The following is a 20,705-nucleotide window of genomic DNA, read 5'->3' on the forward strand; positions in this document are numbered from 1 at the left end:
CTCTAGCCCTACAGAATTCTCCTCTGTATGTTTATGTTAGAACTGATGAATTGTTCTGCACGACATCTTTCTCTGTAATCCAAAGATTTTTTTTTACTTTCTCTTTTCTTCCTTATCTTTTTGTACCTATATTTTTTTTTTAAACTTTTTTACAATTTGTATATTTTTTTTGCTTTAGAGGGGGAGATTGGATGGGAGGCAAGGGTTTTGGGGTGGGTGAAAATGATCATGTATGTAATCAATTTTTTTGATATTTGTATCATTATAATAATTGTAGTTACTGCATATATGGAAATTAAATAAAATATTAAAAATTAAAATGTAACATTTAAAAATTAATATTTTGACAATTATTTTTGAATTTTTTGAATTGTAATCTAATTTGATTGTGAATAATTCATCAAAGCATTAAATGTGTGCTTGATACATATTTGTACATTATATTAAACCTCTATTTAATTCCATCTGATTCCAACATTTGTTCCAGTTGGACCATTAGTCTGATTCTTAAAAGAAAGTGATTTAACCTTTCAAAATTCTCCCTTTTGAAATATCAGTTAGTCTGTACAGGAATACCCTGCTTTACAAAACTAGAGCGTTCCTACGGAACCTTTCCCAGACCCAAAAAATAACCCACTAAATCATAACCAAGAATACATAAAACCTAAAATAACACTAACATATAGTAAAAGCAGGAATGATATGATAAGTACACAGCCTATATAAAGTAGAAATAATGTAGGTACAGTGTAGTTTCACTTACCAGAATCGGGAAGACAGTGAGTTTTGACAGCCCCGCCGGCTACTCTGTGTCAGCCCCCACTGGCAGCCCTGTGACAACCCTGCTGGCCACTTTTTCCTAAAAGTGAAAATCCTTACGTAAAAGCGAACACAGGTTTCTTCGTAAAAGTGAATTTGCGTAAAGCAGGTATTCATAAAGCAGAGGGTATACCTGTATTCAGTATAAGCTTGAATGAGAAGTATGATCCACATTTAGGCTTTTACATTTTTTAATCAAGAAGAGATTTTATAATCTTGCAGTAATGTTGTGAATATGCAAAGTATTTAAGATCAGATTGAAGGGGTTTTTATTGGACAAAAGGAAAGGATTTGAAACTTTTAGGTATCATCTTGATAACTATCTTTGTTTTCTTAAGAGGACAATGATGTCTTGTGAATGAGGATCCCAAGTGTCACTTTCTCTTGTTTCTAAATTGTCACTGAATTGCATGTTTTTCAAAGATTACAGATATTTTTATTTCCTTCTTTACTATGTCCACGTTCATTGAATTTGTATCCAAAGCATGATCTAAACATTACCTAATCATCAAAATGTATACATTTTTGGCCATTTTTTTAGATCTATTATCCTCTTCTATTTGGAGAATATGCTTTCTCGAGTTAAGACGTGCAATTACCTTTTCATGATTTTTGATGTATCTTTCAGAAACGAGACAACAGTATCTGAAAGAATGACTGGTTCTGGATGATTTTCTGCTTTAACAGTTTGAATTCACAGAACATGATTTTAGATTTTGAGATTATGGCTACTTGAGAATAGGAATATTGATTCAGATTTTTTGAACAAAAATCTTTTGGCCCTGCATGTATTGATGGATATTTTGCTGAGGGCATAAATTAAAAGATGGATTTGAATTTGATGAGAGAATTACCAAGGGGGAACAGTTTTGATTCACCTTCCCAACTAATTTGCAAGCTTCTTCCTTCTAGGGTTGAACTTTGGCGACTGCCAGGTGAATCACTTGGCATCAGTATTGTTGGTGGTAACACTGTAATAAAAAGATTGAAAAATGGAGAGGAATTGAGAGGAATTTTTATCAAACATGTTTTGGATGATAGTCCAGCTGGAAGATCCAAAGCTTTGAAGACAGGAGACAAAATTATTGAGGTAAATGATTTTATCTTGCCTTATCACTTTATCTTCCATGCTTAAAATGTTTGTAGTAACTTTTGCCATAGTTGATGATAGGGGCTGTATTAAGCCACTGAAGATTTCCTTTAATATGTTCAGAGCAGCAAAGAGAAACATGAGCATTGAAACATTCAATCGAACTCATATGATGTATCAACATGGAAATATTTGTTTTTTTCTGTTTAAACATTTTAATGATAATATTTTAATTTGTAAATATCATCATTAAAGACAAATTCAGTAGGAAATTATGTAATTATTACCAACTAATAGGCAAATAAGTTAATAAATAATAATATACAGTACTCTAAGGTGCAACAAGAAATTCAGGGCATTTTATTATTTAAAAACATTTCCTTAATGATTTTGATATATCACTTTCTTGGCTGAAATATATCACTGACTTCATCACAAATCACAACCTATATTGTCTGGAAGTGGCAGGAGCAGTTGGCAACACCCATTTCAATTGTACATCCAGCATCAACATAAAGCCTTAAATTATATTCAAGTGTGTTTTCAGTCTGTTAGCCCATCTATCATTTGTTTAAGCTCAAATTCAAGTTTATTTATCATCTGATTGCACAAGTGTAATCTGACGAAACAGTGTTCTCTGATCCTTCGTGCGAAACATGCAATCATACAACCAGACATGATACACATATAGACAAGCGATACTTATGCAGGACATATATATATATATATATATATATATGTGTGTGTGTGTGTGTGTGTGTGTGTGTGTGCATATAATATATATGTATAGAAATCAATGAATATTATTTAATAAATAGTGGAGTCTCAAATGTTTAGTGTGAGTAGTTAATTTAGTTGTAAAAGAAACACATCAGTGTTTATTGATTTTGTCAAGAATATACATGGAACATTTTCTTCAGTTAAAGTTCCAGAGTAAGTTATTGCCACTCCCCAACCACTACCAATGACCCCTCCCCTTTCCCAGACCCACTCCTGACTCACTCGCTCCCTTGCACTACCTGAATATATGCAGCCCCAACGTGTATGATGGATAATCTGCACTTGTATGTTGTTTTAGGACACTAACACTGATGATGGTTCTCCTTTTCCGACTTGTATCCTGCCGCATTCCCCACCTCTTCCTCCAACCAATTGGAAATATCTAGATGCTTCACATTGCTTTTCTGCATGGGTTGCGGGGGTGGAAATCAACATCCGCTTTTACATTTATCATTACTAAAAACATAATTGATGGGAGGGGATCCTGCAAGCAATTAATCTACTGTAACTTTACCATAACATGCATTAAAAAAGTAATTCTAATCTTCACTAAATATTATTATATTTTATAGGTTTCTGGTTTTGACTTGCAAAATGCTACACATGATGAAGCAGTGGATGCCATAAAAAATGTTGGAAATCCAGTTGTTTTTGTGGTTCAAAGTTTATTGCCTACTCCACGAGTGAGTAAAAATAAGGAATAGATTAAGATTGCAGAACAATCTTTTATGATGGCCTTTGCCAGAATGTGGATTTATTTGATGGACTAAAATGATTGCAGCAAACCCCCATATTACAGTAGTTAGGGTCATGGAAATTCATGCTCAGAGTTCACAAATCATTGCAAAAAAAAGTTGAGATAAGGAATAACATTTTGCTCTTATCAAATTTGTGTGTGAAAAAGATAAATAAATGTGCACAAAATGTCAGAAGCTGACAAGGCAATCTCTTCTATTCATATTTGTACAATGCTACTTTACCAAACGATTCAACATTCATTTCTAGTTAATTGAAGCAACAGCTCTCCATCCACTCTACAATCAGAATTTCCATATGCCAATAAAGCTCACATCTGCACATTTTGTAGGAAATCATCTCCACTCATAACATGGAATCCAATGGGCAAAAGGGGCTTCGTGTTATGGAAATTTGTAATCAAGTGGCTTTCTAGGAACATAATTGCTTTATAACACACAGGGGTACGTTCTATATTACTCAGATTAGGAAATGAGGCTGCAGATCAAAGGCTATTTTGAATAGATGAAGGCTGAAATGTTAATTCTCCTTCTATTTCCATTGATGCTATAGATTTGCAGTACTGCAGGTGTGGTGTAACCAGTACTCGATGCAGTTGTATTAAGCCTTCTGCACTTTTCTATTCCACCCCCCTCCCCCATATAAAAATCATCAACATTCTATATTCTGCCTTAATTGCTACTCAAATGTGAAAGTTAATCTTTGTTTCATTTTCAAGGAAACCCAGATCCATTCATAAAGTTACATTTTATATTGCTTTTCCATTTAAGAAAACTGTTATTCTATCATTCCTGTGAAATGCGTAGCCAATTCCACTTATCCTATCTATAGTCCCTCACAGACGTTTTGTTTCTTCTTAAGAGCTTGCTTTCCTTTTGTATCAGTAGAACATTTGGCTATGATATTTTTCATTGCTTCATTTAATCATGAGGGTAAATTGTAAATAACTTCATTTTAGGAGCGCCTGAGTCATTTTTGCCAGCCTGAAAATGTCCTATTATACTAATGTTTTTTTTTGCAATCATAGAATTCAATTATATATACTATATTGCTGGACTCTATATATGAGTTCATTTTCAAGATACTTCAATACATTCTATGAAAATGTTAACACTATTTCTTTAATATAATCAGATTTTATTCACATTCTAAAAAATCTGATTTTCATGTTATTTTCTATGTACAACTCTTTTCCAGTTGAAAATTGATGAACTATTCATGATTTCAGCTGAAAGTTGACATACAAGTTCATAATTTATGTTGCATTATAATAGACTGGTTGCAATTTAAGTTTATGCAACAAAAAATAGCTGCAGGATTTATTTGTATTACAGTAATTTCATTATCTGTATGAGGTTTACTGTTCATTCTTTAACTTCTGAGTATCTTAAAGCAGTCATTTTTAACGTGTTCAAAACCCAATTTGATTTAGCCTAGGGATTTTGTATGTTCATTTGGTCCTTAATTATAGTTTATTTCTCGAGATAATTAAATTTTGATTCATGAAATATGTCAGTAATGCACTACTTTTGTATTTATAATATGAATAATTAAGTTTAGTGACTGCCTGTCATTTAGATCTGTGCACAAAATAATAGCTTGTCTTTTAACATATAATGGAAGCTGCATATGTACACAAATATTTCTTTCTTTGGCTTGGCTTTGCGGATGAAGATTTATGGAGGGGTATGTCCACGTCTGCTGCAGGCTCGTTGGTGACTGACAAGTCCGATGCGGGACAGGCAGGCACGGTTGCAGCGGTTGCAAGGGAAAATTGGTTGGTTGGGGTTGGGTGTTGGGTTTTTCCTCCTTTGTCTTTTGTCAGTGAGGTGGGCTCTGCGGTCTTCTTCAAAGGAGGTTGCTGCCCGCCGAACTGTGAGGCGCCAAGATGCACGGTTTGAGGCGATATCCACCCACTGGCGGTGGTCAATGTGGCAGGCACCAAGAGATTTCTTTAAGCAGTCCTTGTACCTCTTCTTTGGTGCACCTTTGTCTCGGTGGCCAGTGGAGAGCTCACCATAGAACACGATCTTGGGAAGGCGATGGTCCTCCATTCTGGAGACGTGACCCACCCAACGCAGTTGGGTCTTCAGCAGCATGGATTCGATGCTTGCGGACTCTGCCAGCTCGAGTACTTCGATGTTGGTGATGAAGTCATTCCAATGAATGTTGAGGATGGAGCGGAGACGGCGCTGATGGAAGCATTCTAGGGGCCGGAGGTGATGCCGGTAGAGGACCCATGATTCAGAGCCGAACAGGACCGGGGGTATGACAATGGCTCTGTACACGCTGATTTTTGTGTGTTTCTTCAGGTGGTTGTTTTTCCAGACTCTTTTGTGTAGTCTTCCTGCTATTTGCCTTGGCGAGTCTGTTGTCTATCTCTTTGTCGATCCTTGCATCAGATGAAATGGTGCAGCCGAGGTAGGTAAACTGGTTGACCGTTTTGAGTTCTGTGTGCCCGATGGAGATGTGGGGGGGGCTGGTGGTCATGGTGGGGAGCTGGCTGATGGAGGACCTCAGTTTTCATCAGGCTGACTTCCAGGCCAAACATTTTGGCATTTTCCGCAAAACAGTACGTCATGCGCTGGAGAGCTGGCTCTGAATGGGCAACTAAAGCGGCATTATCTGCAAAGAGTAGTTCACGGACAAGTTGCTCTTGTGTCTTGGTGTGAGCTTGCAGGCGCCTCAGATTGAAGAGACTGCCATCCATGCGGTACCGGATGTAAACACCGTCTTGATTGTTGAGGTCTTTCATGGCTTGTATCAGCATCATGCTGAAGAAGATAGTAAAGAGGGTTGGTGCGAGGACGCAGCTTTGCTTCACGCCGTTGTCAATGGAGAAGGGTTCGGAGAGCTCATTGCTGTATCTGACCCGACCTTGTTGGTTTTCGTGCAGTTGGATAACCACGTTGAGGAACTTGGGGGGGAACATCCGAGGCGCTCTAGTATTTGCCAAAGCCCTTTCCTGCTCATGGTGTCAAAGGCTTTGGTGAGGTCAACAAAGGTGATGTAGAGTCCTTTGTTTTGTTCTCTGCACTTTTCTTGGAGCTGTCTGAGGGCAAAGACCATGTCAGTAGTTCCTCTGTTTGCGCGAAAGCCACACTGTGATTCTGGGAGGACATTTTCAGCGACGCTAGGTATTAGTCTATTAAGGAGAATCCTAGCGAAGATTTTGCCTGCAATGGAGAGCAGCGTGATTCCCCTGTAGTTTGAGCAGTCTGATTTCTCGCCTTTGTTTTTGTACAGGGTGATGATGATGGCATCACGAAGGTCCTGTGGCAGCTTTCCTTGGTCCCAGCAGAGCATGAAAAAATCATGCAGTTTGGTATGCGGAGCTTTGCCGCCAGCCTTCCAGACCTCTGTGGGGATTCCATCCATACCTGCTGCTTTGCCACTTTTCAGTTTTCACGAATATTAACTTAAAATTGTATAAGTTGCAAAAGAAAGTGAAGTGATACTGTGAAAACAAAAAATACTTTGCACTTGTGTATTCTATAATCACCTGCTAATAACAAGCAAACAAAGAAAAACAGTATCTGGGGGTTAGAGGAGGGGGCCCTGAAGGAGGAGCAGAAGACGCAGAAGCAATTGAAGCAAGAGAATGAAATGGAGTTTTTAATAGCCACAGTATTCCCGTAGACATAACCCATCTTAAGAACTGAGTGAACAAGCCAGCTCTATGAGTCAAATATGCTTCACCACTGAGACTAACCCCCTTAGAGCATTGAAGAAGAGTAAGTCTGGACCACCCAATCTGCCTTCAATTTTTTTTACACAGAGCTTGAAAGGCAGATAAAACCTGGCTTCAGAGCTCTGTGTAAAAGGGGCTAATATGAACAAAGGGTGAAACTGATCTTTTATCAATCTCAACTAGACATTATTGTTGCATGCAAAAAGTCTAACTTCTGGTTCAGTCATGTGAAAACAACTACTAACAATATGTTGGCTTAACGTGAGCATACGGTGTTACCAAGACTGGAAGGTTGAGTTTCAAGGAGAGACTGTATAGGCTAGGCGTGTTTTTTTCTTCCCTGGATCATAGGAGGCCAAGAGATGATTTTTAAAAGATATATAAAATCATGAGCTGCAGAGATGAGGTCAATAGTCACAGTCTTTTCTTTAGAAGGGGTGTCTTAACTCGGGAGGGCATAGGTTCAAGGTAAGAGAGAAAAGATTTGAAAGGGACTTGAGGGCAACTTTTTCACTGGAATGACTTGTCATAGAAAACTGTAGAGTTGGGTACAATTATGACATTTAAAAGGCATTTGAACATGTACATGGACAGGGAAGGTTTAGAGCAGTGATTTTCAAACTTTTTCTTTCCACTCACATACCACCATAAGTAATCCCTATGCCATAGGTGCTCTGTGATTAATAAAGGATTGCTTAGTGGTATGTGAGTAGATAGAAAAAGTTTGAAAACCACTGTTTTAATTGTACCTAATTGACTCGGTTTCATAACTCCAAAGGAAATGAGCCAATGACAATTTTTCTCAAGCAAAATATTTCAGTAACAATTGGGACTAGAGCAGTGGTCTCAACCTTTCTTAAAATTGGGACTAGAGCAGTGGTCTCAACCTTTCTTTCCCCACTGGCATACCACTTTATGTAATCCCTTACTAATCACAGAGGTCCTACAGCATCGAGATTACTGAAGGTGGTAAGTCAGTGGTAAGGAGGAAAAACCCAACACCCAACCCCAACCAACCAATTTTCCCCTGCAACTGCTGCAACCGCGTCTGCTTGTCCCGCATCGGACTTGTCAGCCACAAACGAGCCTGCAGCTGACGTGGACATTTACCCCCTCCATAAATCTTCGTCCGCGAAGCCAAGCTAAAGAAGAAGTCAGTGGAAAGAAAAAGTTTGAAAACCACTGGTTTAGAGGGATGTGGACCAATGCAGACAAATGGGACTAGCTTTGATGGGAATCTTGCTTGGCATGGGCACATAGGACCAAAAGACCATTTTCCTTACTATATGGCTCTATGACTTTATAAGATCCCTACCTGTCACATTGGAGGCTTGGCGACTGTAAAGAGGTGGTGACATTTCTCTGAATTTTGTACTGCATGCTGCTCTTAAGCAAGTTTCTTTCCTCATCTAAGAGTTACATGCAAACTAAGCAAAGCAAATGAAAGTCAAAAATATTAGTTTCTATGATCATCTCATTTGAACAAAACCCTCCACTTAAAAGTCAAATATGATTAATTTCAATTTTGGAGTATCACAATTACCATTGTATAGTGCCTGACTTTAGAATGGGACTAGAAATGGGTGAGACACAAGGCAGTATAATCAAATGCAAATTTCAGTCGCACCTGAGGTCCAAAAAAATTGTAATTAAAATAGTAACTAGAGAGTGGGGGCTGAGAACAGTTTTGGTAGCGTAAGGCTCATTCAGTTGTAATGATAGAATTGGGAATGGGAGAAGTGAAGGTTCAGATCTCGACTGCAGCAGAACTGAAAAAAAAGAATGATGAGGGTTAATCTGAAGTGGGGTATGGAAAGGAGAAAGATTCTGGCCTTTATTGTTGGCCTGTGATTTAGAGAAGATGGAATGGGATCTTTGCTGAAGTTTGGGAGGAGAAGGACTTGAGATCAGGCCTGTGGTATTGAGATATGGAGAAAAATGGAATAGAGCTTAGAACATAGAAATCTACAGTACAAAACAGGCCCTTCACACCAGTGTTGTGCTGACCTAATAACTAACAACTGCCTAGAATTTCCCTCCTGCATAATCCTCCATTTTTCTCTGTTCCATGTACCTATTTAATAGTCTCTTAAAAGATCCTATTGTACGTCCCTCCATCACCATAACCAACAGTGTATTCCATGCACCCACCACTATATGTGCAAAAAAATTTGCCGCTTACTTTCCCCCTCAACTTACTCCCAAGCATCTTAAAACTATGTTCCCTCATGTTGGCCATTTCAGCCCTGAGAAAAAGCCTGGCCAGCTACATGATCAATGCCTCTCATCATCTTGTACACTTCTGTCAGATCACCAGCCCCCCACCATCCCCCGCCCTCCCCTCATTCTCCATTGCTCCAAGGAGAAAATACTAGGTTCACTCAACCTATCGTCATAAGACATGCTCTTCATTTCAAGTAGTATCTTTGTAAATCTCTTCTGCACCCTTTCTGTAGTATCGACATCATTCCTGTAATGAGGTGGCCAGAACTATATGTGTAGAACTGAGGAATAGCAAGGGGCGGAAAACGTTAATGGGGGTGGTATATAGGCCTCCAAATAGTAATGTAGAGGTGAGGGAAGGCATAAAAAGAGAAATTAGAGAAGTGTGCAATAGGGAACAGCTGTCATCATGGGAGACTTTAATTTACATATAGATTGGACTAGCCAAATTAGTAAAAATACTGAGGAGGAGGAATTCCTTGAAAGTTTACGGAACGGTTATCTAGACCAATATGTCAAGGAACCAACTCGGGAGCAGGCCATTTTAGACTGGGTATTATGCAATGAAAAGGGGCTAATCAGCAATCTTGTTGTACGAGGCCCTTTGGGTAGGAGCGATCACAATATGATCGAATTCTCACTCGACATGGAGAGTGAAGAAATTAAAACCGAGACTAAGGTCCTAAATTTAAATAAAGGGAATTATGATGGTATGAGATGGGAGTTGAGTAAGATTAATTGGGTGGTGTTTATGGGGGGGATGACAGTGGATAGACAATGGAAAGCATTCACAGATCTAATGGAAGAATTGCAGAAATAATATTAATACCGGTTTGGCATAAAAATAAACCAAAAAAGGTGACTCAACCGTGGATAACAAGGGAAATTAGAGACAGCATTAGGTCCAAAGAGAGAGGATATCAATTAGCCAAAAAAAGTACCAAATCTGAAGACTGGGAACAGTTCAAGATGTAGCAAAGGAGGACAAAGGGATTAATCAAGAGTGCAAAAATAAATTACGAAAGTAAGCTTGCGGCAAACATAAAAACCAACTGCAAAAGCTTTTATAGATATGTCAAGAGGAAAAGATTGGTGAAATCCAGAGTAGGTCCCTTGCGTCAGAATCAGGGGAATATATAATGGGGAATAAGGAAATGGCAGACCAATTAAATTCTTACTTTAGTTCTGTTTTCACAAGAGAGGATACAAATAACCTCCCAAGGATGTTGGGAAACATAGAGACGAATGCAAGGGAGGAGCTGAAAGAAATCAGTATCTCTAAGGACATGGTCTTGGGGAAATTGAAGGGATTGAAGGCCGATAAATCCCAAGGGCCTGATAATCTACATCCTAGGGTACTTATGGAAGTGGACATTCAGATAGCAGATGCTTTAAGAATTATTTTCCAGAACTCGATAGACTCAGGATCAGTACCGATGGATTGGAGGGTAGCTAATGTTACCCCACTATTTAAAAAGGTGGGTAGAGAAAAAGCGGGGAATTATAGGCCGGTGAGCCTTACATCAGTAGTGGGCAAAATGATGGAATCCATTATTAAGGATGTAATAGCGGAGCATATGACTAGCAGAGAAGGGATTGGACAGAGTCAACATGGATTTACAAAAGGTAAATCGTGCTTGACCAATCTATTGGAATTCATTGAGATGGTGACAGGTAAAATAGATGGGGGAGACCCAGTGGATGTGGTGTACCTGGATTTCCAAAAGGCCTTCGATAAGGTCGCACATAAATGACTGGCATGCAAAATCAAGGCTCATGGGATTGGGGGCAAGGTATTGATGTGGATTGAGAACTGGCTGGCAGATAGAAGACAGAGAGTTGGGATAAACTGCTCATTTCCTGAGTGGAAGGAGGTGACCAGTGGGGTGCCACAGGGATCTGTACTGGGACCCCAGCTGTTCACAATTTACATTAATGATCTAGATGAGGAGATTGGATGTAATATCTCCAAATTTGCAGATGACACTAAGCTAGGAGGGGTTGTGTTCACTGAGGAGAGGGTCAGGAAGCTCCAGTGTGATTTGGATAAATTGGGGGACTGGGCAGATACATGGCAAATGCACTACAATGTGGATAAATGTGAGGTTATCCACTTTGGTAATACAAACCGGAGGGCAGATTACTATTTGAATGGCAATAGATTGGGATATGGGGAAGTACAGAGAGACCTAGGAGTTCTTGTGTACCAGTCACTGAAGGCGAGCTTGCAGGTACAGCAGGCGGTTAAATAGGCAAATGGTATGTTGGCCTTCATATCAAGAGGGTTTGAGTATAAGAATAAGGATACCTTACTGCAGCTGTACAGAGCCTTGGTGAGACCACACCTGGAGTATTGTGTGCAGTTTTGGTCACCTTATCTGAGGAAGGATGTTCTTGCAATGGAGGAAGTGCAGAGGCGGTTCACCAGGCTGATACCTGGAATGGCAGGAATAACTTATGAGGAAAGATTGCACAAATTGGGATTGTACTCGCTGGAGTTTAGAAGATTGAGAGGGGATCTCATAGAGACATAAAATTCTGGCAGGACTGGACAGAATGGATGCAGATGGGATGTTTCCAATGATGGGAAAATCCAGAGCCCGGGGCCATGGTTTGAGGATAATAGGCAAACCATTTAGGACCGAGATGAGGAGGAATTTCTGTACCCAGAGGGTGGTGAATCTGTGGAATTCATTGCCACAGAGGGCAGTAGAGGCAGGTTCATTGAATATATTTAAGAGGGAATTAGATATATTTCTTCAGTATAAGGGAATTAGGGGTTACAGAGAGAAGGCGTGAACGGGGTACTGAACTTTAAGATCAGCCATGATGTCATTGAATGGCGGAGCAGGCTCGAAGGTTCAAATGACCTACTCCTGCTCCTATCTTCTATGTTTCTATGAACTGAGCACAATATTCCCAACATTACCTCACATTTCTTGAACTTGATTCCACATTTAATAAAGGCCAACATACCATATACCTTCTTATCAACACCATCAATCTTTCCAGCAGCTTTAAATGTCGTAAGGGCCCAGACTTCAAATTCTCTCAGTTTTTCCCCAATGCTCAGAATCCTCCCATGAACATTATATTCTGCCTTCAAATTTAACCCACTGAAATTAATCACCTCACATTTTTATGTGTTAAACTCCATCTGCCACTTCTCAGCTCAGCTCTGCATCCTTTTGAAAGGGATCTGTTCATTAGTTTTGCTCGTATTGGAATTGGGATCAGGAAATAAAGAAGGATGGGGTTTATCCTTTGTTTGGGAATACTTGGAAAAAAAAATTAGGCCAAAACAGCAGTCAGGAAGGAAAAAAGGACCAAGTTTTTACCTGCAGATGGGGATGGAAATAAGGTTGATTTGGGTGCATCTGTTTGTCAGGGTTGCAGTGGTGCAGGATTATTATACATGCTGTTCCTGGGATTGGGATGAAAAGAAGACAGATAACGATCAAGGATTGGGTCACTTTGGCATTGGAAGGCTGTGGCTTGCAGCCTGAGCTTATATGGCCAGCTGCAACATTAGTGTAATAAACTAAGCATCTAGTATTGAAAATGATGAGCATGAACCTTTGCAAAGTAATGTTGCAAAACAGCAAAGTAACGTTGAAATGAACTCTCAAAATTCTGGAGTAATTCATCCGTGGATGGAGAAGCAGTTGTAATGTTTCAGGTGAATGGCTTTTGCTCAATACTGGCATAGCGACTAAGGAACAGTGATTTAAATTGCAGAGTTGGGGAGAGAAATATCTGTGAAAGGAAGGTCATGATTGTTCAGATGATATACAATAAAACCCCCTGTATCTGTTCAGGAGCAAAGCCAGGTTCTAACATTAGGTGGAGCGATCACATTAAAAAAAGGCACTACAACACATGCCAGTTGGTGAGTCAGTGGTTGAATGGTGAGCCGCACTGATTATTCAGTGGCGTTGGACCAGGGGAGGAGGTGGGCAGGGGGTCTCAGAGGAAGGTGGGGGGACAGATAGTTTCACAAGTACATGAAGAAGCCTGGCATCGTCAAACATGCCAAGACTAGACTGAGTCTGGTCAGTGGGATTAGCGGAGATGTGAATTAGATTGCTGTCCGAAGATGATGGGCTGAAAGGCTTGTTTTCGACCTCATCGTTCTCCTGATTCCTGAACAAACTGAGCGTCCATCTGGACTCTCTGCTGCACAGTTTCATAATGCCACAGAGATGCGATTCAGATATGTTGTTTCCCAGATTTGGTCCAAGATGAATACAGGGGTTAGAGCGCTTTCACCCTCGCGGGCCTGGGCTCAGACCGGCTGTCTGTTTGGAGACACGGAAGAACGAGATTAAACTTCAAGAGGCAGAGGTGTGCAAGTCCCCAAGATGGGGAAGGAGGACGGAACTGCTTAATCGCTGGCTGGGTGGAAGTGAACACAGAGCCCACGTTCCAACCAGCTGGCGTTTAGCTAAATTCCCAAAGACGCGTCCCCAAAACTTGAGAAAAGCGCCAGTCAGGAATTGACACAGAGGCAAATGGTATTAGTTACACCAGTGCATCACAGGACAATGAGCACTGCTCATTGAGCAGTGAGCACCCAGTTCAAAAGGAACCAGCTTTGAAGAATGTGCTCAGAGGGAGTGGTTGCTCCCCTTGCACCCCCAGCTATGCCACTGTATCTGGTACATATATGGAATGGTAGTTTCTGGATAAGCTTGAGGCTTACTCTTACAATGCCTAGTACACCTTCATTAAGAATAAACAATTTGAAATACAAATTACATAAATACTACACTGTGTTTGCACTGAACAAACTTCACTTGGAACAAATAAATAAACCTTAAAGCATTTTACTTTTTTCAGTCACATTCTTTGAAAACATTAGCCTGTTGCTGATCCTCCTGACTACTCAAGGGCATCGGAGACAGAATGTCCCACCTCGGGTTAGTTGCACAAAGTGGATGTGTCTCACAATGTAGCGAGTTGATAATAAAATATAAATAATACAAAAGAACCCAAGTTTCTTTTATCACTATAGAAGAAGCCTCACAGTGTACCAGGAGTGGATATCAGCAGGAGGCATGAAAAGTGTGAAGCCGCTTGACACTGTGAATTGGACTGGGAATGTCGTCGACGAGTGGCAGTTATTCAAACAATGATTCATGCTGAATCTGCAAGCCATTGGACTCGATAGCAAACTGGTTGCATGGAAGATTGCACTGATACTTACTGTGGCTGGACCTCAAGCATTAGTGGTTTTCAACATGTTTGTTTTTGCCGAGGCAAATGACCATGGCAAGTTTGACAAGGTCATTGAGATATTTGATCAACACCACTCACCAAAGAAAAATGAAATATTCAGGAGGTATGTGTTGCGCTCACGCACACAGTTGCAGGGAGAGAGCTATGATACTTTTTTTCACAAATTTGAAAGCAAGAACATGCAATTTTGGATCGCTGCAAGTTGACATGATCAAATTATATTCGGAATTATTGACAAGAGTGTGTGAGAGAAAGGTTGCTGCGAGAGACGGAGCTTACCTTAGCTGGAGCTATGAAGATATGTTACACCAGTGAATTAGCTCTGTACCATGTGAAAAAGTTCAGTGAGAGTGCAAGGCCTGATGAAAGTGAAGGCACAGCCCTAGCCACAGTTTCTGAGCACACACATAAACAGAAAACAAGACATAGGAAACAACAAAAAGATGGAGAGACATTAAATTGTAAATGATGTGGAACTCAACAAGCACCTATACAATGCTCAGTCTGTAGAAAAGCCTCTAACAAGTGCAAATGACAGAATCACTATGCAAAACAATGTTTTCCAAAGAACACAAAGCAAGTAGAAGTGCACAAAGGGCAAATTATGACAAGTCAGCAAGAAGCTTAGGGCCAATGACATAGTGAGGCTCAGAGTCTTCAACACCTGGGACAAGAAGGCCACTCTTCTGGAGGAAGTAAATCCAGGATCCTACACAGTCAGAACAGAGGATGGTCAAATCTTGAGGAGGAATCGAAAGAGTCTGCTGAAAATGCAAGTGATTTTGCAAGAACAGACAAAAGATCCAGCCTGCACAAGAACAGAGGAAACACCACCAGTGCGAGACAGTAGTGGACCAGCAGAGCCGACACATGCATCTGTTGAGAAGATCCACACGCATTTTCATCTGACAGGCTAAATCGCTAAAAGAAAAAGAACTGCACACTTAAAAATTTGCGCTGTTGATTTTGTGTTTATGTGTGTGTTTAACTTTAATTCAAATGAATACTGTATTACCATGTAATGTTGCTAGATTGAACATCTTAAGGAATTGGGATGCGATGTTTTGGAGTTAGTGATCCTCCTGACCACTAGAAGGCATTGGAGACAGAATGTTCCACCTCGGGTTAGATGTATAAAATGGATGTGACCCCCCCCCCAAAGGTCATGAGTTAATAAGTAATACAAAAGAACCCAAGTTTCTTTATAACAATAGAAAACAAATCACAATGGCAAGCAGAATCATCCAGCTCTTCTTCCTAGATAACAACATTGCTGTTTCACACCACTTTATTCAAACAGCTGCTATGAGCAAAGCATGACCAAGGCACTCCGCTTGCTGAATATTTGTTCTCATCTTCACCATCTTCAGCGAACATTTACTTTTACAATTTTAAATAGGTATTTTTTACTTATTATTTTAGTCTTATTTATTTTAATTTCTTCAATTTATTTTCCTCAGCTTTTTTTTTTGCTGATTGCTTGAGGCTGCCGGTTCTTGAATTCCGGACACCAGGGTTTTACTGTAATTGTTTTGTGCTCTTGTAATTATAGCAAATCCAGTTCTCCAAGGAGGGACCAACATTCTGTGGACAATGTGTTCTGTATTTCTCTGTAATGGCCCACGAGAAGTGTTACATGGTGAAGAGAGTTATCAACTTATGCAGTAATACACATTCCAGCAAGTATAAAGATCAATGCAAAATGTGTTGGAAATTAAGCTGTCTCTGGAAGGGAATCAATCTTCAATTGCATGACACTGACAAGAATATAATTTTGTAATGAACAGCAAAGCCTTACTATACAGGCCATAATAACAAGTCATAGTTTTACATGGTGTTTTAATTAGGAAAATTTTTGCGTACTATCAGTGCTGTGTATCTAAAGAATGTTGCTGAAAAATGTTTGTATTTTCTTCTACTTTTGAATTAGTTATATTTACCATTCTGTGTGTTTTATTGATACTTGTTCTCATTTTTGATATACCAGTAGAACAGTTGCATCAGAAAGAAGCAAAATGCATTATTTATGTTTACGTTGCTGCAGTTGAACACAAGCTGCGTAATACAAAGTTATATACAGTTTTCCCTACAGTAAAATGCAAATTCACATTTAAATGGAATTTATCTCAAATTTCTGTTTAACAGCCATATTCCATATATCAAAGCAAACCTAAACAAAGACAAGAAAAAGAAAAGAAAATAGTAAGTAAATCTCTTGAAGAAGATATTGAAATGTTAATTGTATTTCAATTGCTAATGTGCACTTTGGTTAAATGCAGTATGTTGAAATACGAACATTATTAATCACCTCATTTGTAATTTTATTGTAATTTCTTTCATGGTTATCATGTATTCCTAAAGAAAGGTCAGGAATAAAATGATGGAATGCTGAAAATGCTGAGCAGGAAAGGTAACAAATGCAGAGAGAGAAACAGTCAATATTTCAGAATTGGTGAAAGGTCATCAAATTTCTTTCCACAAACTCTTTGCAAAATTATCTATTTCTAACATGCTCTTCCAGGATCTGCAATGTTTTCCTTTTCAATTGCTCTTCAAGAAAAGTCAATAGAATTCAAAGGTTCAAATTTAATGCATAGTTCAAGTCATAAGGTATTTATTGCATATCCTTACATTTATTCTGCACTAACAGTAATGATAATAAATTATTGATACTATAGTGGAGGCTTACTTTTTATTTAAACATCTTTTTTTTGAAATATGCCTTGTGCTGCTTCTTGGTATATGCTAAACTCTTCATGGAATCAGAGTTGGTCCTCGGCTTGATGATGATGATCAAGTAAGGAATGGACTGAGTCTGAGGACAGACGTTGGTGTAGAAACAACGGTGCATTTGCTGATGAATCCACAACACTTCATCAAATCCCAGTTTAAAGCCACGTCAGATTTATTTTTAACTTGTGACTTGAAATAAGCAGTCTCTCGTGAGATCCGGTGATAAGACTAGATCCCCAAAAGCACAGTTCAGCAATGACTTTGACCATTGGCTGCCTAGATAGATGCGAGCCTGGTTAAAGAAGACAATTTCAAATAAATTGATCCCTCACAATGAATAGTCCATAAAAATCATTGCTACAACAATAAGTCAAAAGCAGGATAACAGTGCGAGTGACTCACCTATTTTCCACCATTTACAAGCCAGAAATAAAAAGCCTAGTGGAATACTTGCTTGGATAAGTGCTGCTCAGACAACTCTCAAGTGGTGTGTAACATCTGGAACAAAAGAGCCCATTTGATTGGTGCACTATTCATAAACCTAAACATTTTACCCTCTGCCATCAGGGTAAAAAGTGCACTGCAGTTACTCACCTCAACATCTTCAGCAGCTTTCCTAACCCACCAGCAAGAAGGGCAATGGAACAGGCAGATAGGAACACTAACACCTGCGAATTCTCTCCCCCCCTTCCCAAGTTGCATACCACAGATATGTATTTCTTGCCTTTCATTTCTGATGTAAAGTCATTAATCTAAAACATTAGCTCTTTTTCACTCTCCAAAAATGTCTCACCTTCTGAAAATTTCCAGCATTTTATATTTTTATTTGTGCTGCCAGTGAATGTGTCAATCATTAGTTATCGACATTACTTTTTCACCCTATCATTACTTGATTCTCTTAGTGTTCAAATATTTATAGATATCAGTCTTGAATATAATAGCATCCATAAATCTCTGGCTGTATCAGAATAAAACAAATTTGCTTCTCAATAAAGATTTAATTACAATTGGAAAATGGAGCACCTTTCCTTCACTTCTTAATTATGCCAAAGCAGCAACAATTATATAGCCCAGAGAAATACATCATGGAAATAGACCCTTCAGCCATCAATTCCATTCCAACCAGTAACCACCCATTTTTAACAATCCCATTTGTTATTCTTCCCACTTTCTCATTAATTCCTGCAGATTCTACTGCTCATCCACAATTTAGGTTCATTTACAGTGGACAATTGTCCTACCAAAACTCATACACCTTTAGGATATGGGAGAAAATCAGAGTACCCAGTGGAAATCTGGATCAAACAAACACAGGCAGCACCAAAGGTCAGGAAGTACTTTTGAACTTTAGTCACTGCATTGCTTATAAGGAAATGTAAAAAAACAAATTACATACAGCAAGGTTCTACATGCAACACGGTCCCACTGCCAGATAAGCTTTTATAAACTCTATTTTCTCTAATTAATTCTACAGTTGCTTTTAGATTTGAGGGGAAAGGAAGGGTCAACTTCTCATTCGAATATTGTCACCATCTCCTTAGGAAACTAAGGCACACTGATTTTTAAAACAATTTAAATTGTATTTACTACACAGTAGAAATCAATTATGACCATTGAGACCTGTGTCATCCAATTTCTTCCAATTAACCTCAAGCCCATATATTTTGAAGGATGGAAGAAAACTGGAGCACCCAGGGAAACCCCACACAGGTCACGGGGAAAACGTACAAATTCCTTACATTCAGCACTGGACTCAAGCCCAGGTTGCTGGCGCTGTAATAGCATCACACTAACTGCACCAGCACACCAATGCACCTCAGATAGAAATGATACCACTATTTCAAGTCAAGACAATGCAAACATTTTATTGCTGGGTAGATACTTCATTTATACACTTTCAGCTGCTGAAGAAATCAGAGAAAGATCTTGTGATTGACGAGTTGCAGCTGAGAATTCTGCTGCATTGATTATATTTGCATTCGAAATGTACATCAAGTTACTCTTTCTTTGGCTTGGCTTCGCGGACGAAGATTTATGGAGGGGTATGTCCACGTCTGCTGCAGGCTCGTTGGTGACTGACAAGTCCGATGTGGGACAGGCAGGCATGGTTGCACCGGTTGCAAGGGAAAATTTATTGGTTGGGGTTGGGTGTTGGGTTTTTCCTCCTTTGCCTTTTGTCAGTGAGGTGGGCTCTGCGGTCTTCTTCAAAGGAGGTTGCTGCCCGCCGAACTGTGAGGCGCCAAGATGCACGGTTTGAGGCGATATCAGCCCACTGGCGGTGGTCAATGTGGCAGGCACCAAGAGATTTCTTTAAGCAGTCATTGTACCTCTTCTTTGGTGCACCTCTGTCTCGGTAGCCAGTGGAGAGCTCACCATAGAACACGATCTTGGGAAGGCGATGGTCCTCCATTCTGGAGACGTGACCCACCCAGCGCAGTTGGGTCTTCAGCAGCATGGATTCGATGCTTGTGGACTCTGCCAGCTCGAGTAATTCGATGTTGGTGATGAAGTCATTCCAATGAATGTTGAGGATGGAGCGGAGACAGCGCTGATGGAAACGTTCTAGGAGCCGTAGGTGATGCCGGTAGAGGACCCAGATTCAGAGCCGAACAGGACCGTGGGTATGACAACGGCTCTGTACACGCTGATCTTTGTGTGTTTCTTCAGGTGTTTCTTCAGCTGGTTGTTCCAGACTCTTTTGTGTAGTCTTCCAAAGGCACTATTTGCCTTGGCGAGTCCATTGTCTATCTCTTTGTCGATCCTTGAATCAAATGAAATGGAGCAGCCGAGGTAGGTAAACTGGTTGACCGTTTTGAGTTCTGTGTGTCCGATGGAGATGTGGGGGTGCTGGTGGTCATGGTGGGGAGCTGGCTGATGGAGGACCTCAGTTTTCTTTAGGCTGACTTCCAGGCCAAACATTTTGGCAGTTTCCGCAAAACAGGACGTCATGCGCTGGAGAGCTGGCTCTGAATGGGCAACTAAAGCTGCATCGTCTGCAAAGAGTAGTTCACGGACGAGTTGCTCTTGTGTCTCGGTGTGAGCTTGCAGGCGCCTCAGATTGAAGAGACTGCCATCCGTGCGGTATCGGATGTAAACACCGTCTTGATTGTTGAGGTCTTTCATGGCTTGTTTTAGCATCATGCTGAAGAAGATAGTAAAGAAGGTTGGTGCGAGGACGCAGCCTTGCTTCACGCCGTTGTCATTGAAGAAAGGTTCGGAGAGCTCATTGCTGTATCTGACCCGACCTTGTTGGTTTTCGTGCAGTTGGATAACCATGTTGAGGAACTTGGGGGGGCATCCGAGGCGCTCATGTATTTGCCAAAGCCCTTTCCTGCTCGTGGTGTCAAAGGCTTTGGTGAGGTCAACAAAAGTGAT

General features: G+C 40.0%; 1 protein-coding gene across 10 annotated transcripts in view; it reads left to right on the forward strand.

The window, feature by feature from the left end:
- patj (PATJ crumbs cell polarity complex component) overlaps positions 1–20,705 on the forward strand; it is a 307,050-nt gene that overhangs the window by 141,563 nt on the left and 144,782 nt on the right. For 8 of the 10 annotated variants that reach the window (XM_069938547.1, XM_069938545.1, XM_069938548.1 and 5 more), the window contains 4 exons: positions 1,732–1,909; positions 3,262–3,372; positions 16,150–16,236; positions 16,743–16,799. In XM_069938547.1, the coding sequence (XP_069794648.1) occupies positions 1,732–1,909; positions 3,262–3,372; positions 16,150–16,236; positions 16,743–16,799 (433 nt within the window). The remainder of the gene's footprint in view (positions 1–1,731; positions 1,910–3,261; positions 3,373–16,149; positions 16,237–16,742; positions 16,800–20,705) is intronic. The other 2 variants (XM_069938551.1, XM_069938552.1) reach the window with 1 other exon arrangement.

This window comes from Narcine bancroftii, chromosome 5 (genome assembly GCF_036971445.1).
Source record: "Narcine bancroftii isolate sNarBan1 chromosome 5, sNarBan1.hap1, whole genome shotgun sequence".
Classification (NCBI taxonomy): Eukaryota; Metazoa; Chordata; class Chondrichthyes; order Torpediniformes; family Narcinidae; genus Narcine; species Narcine bancroftii.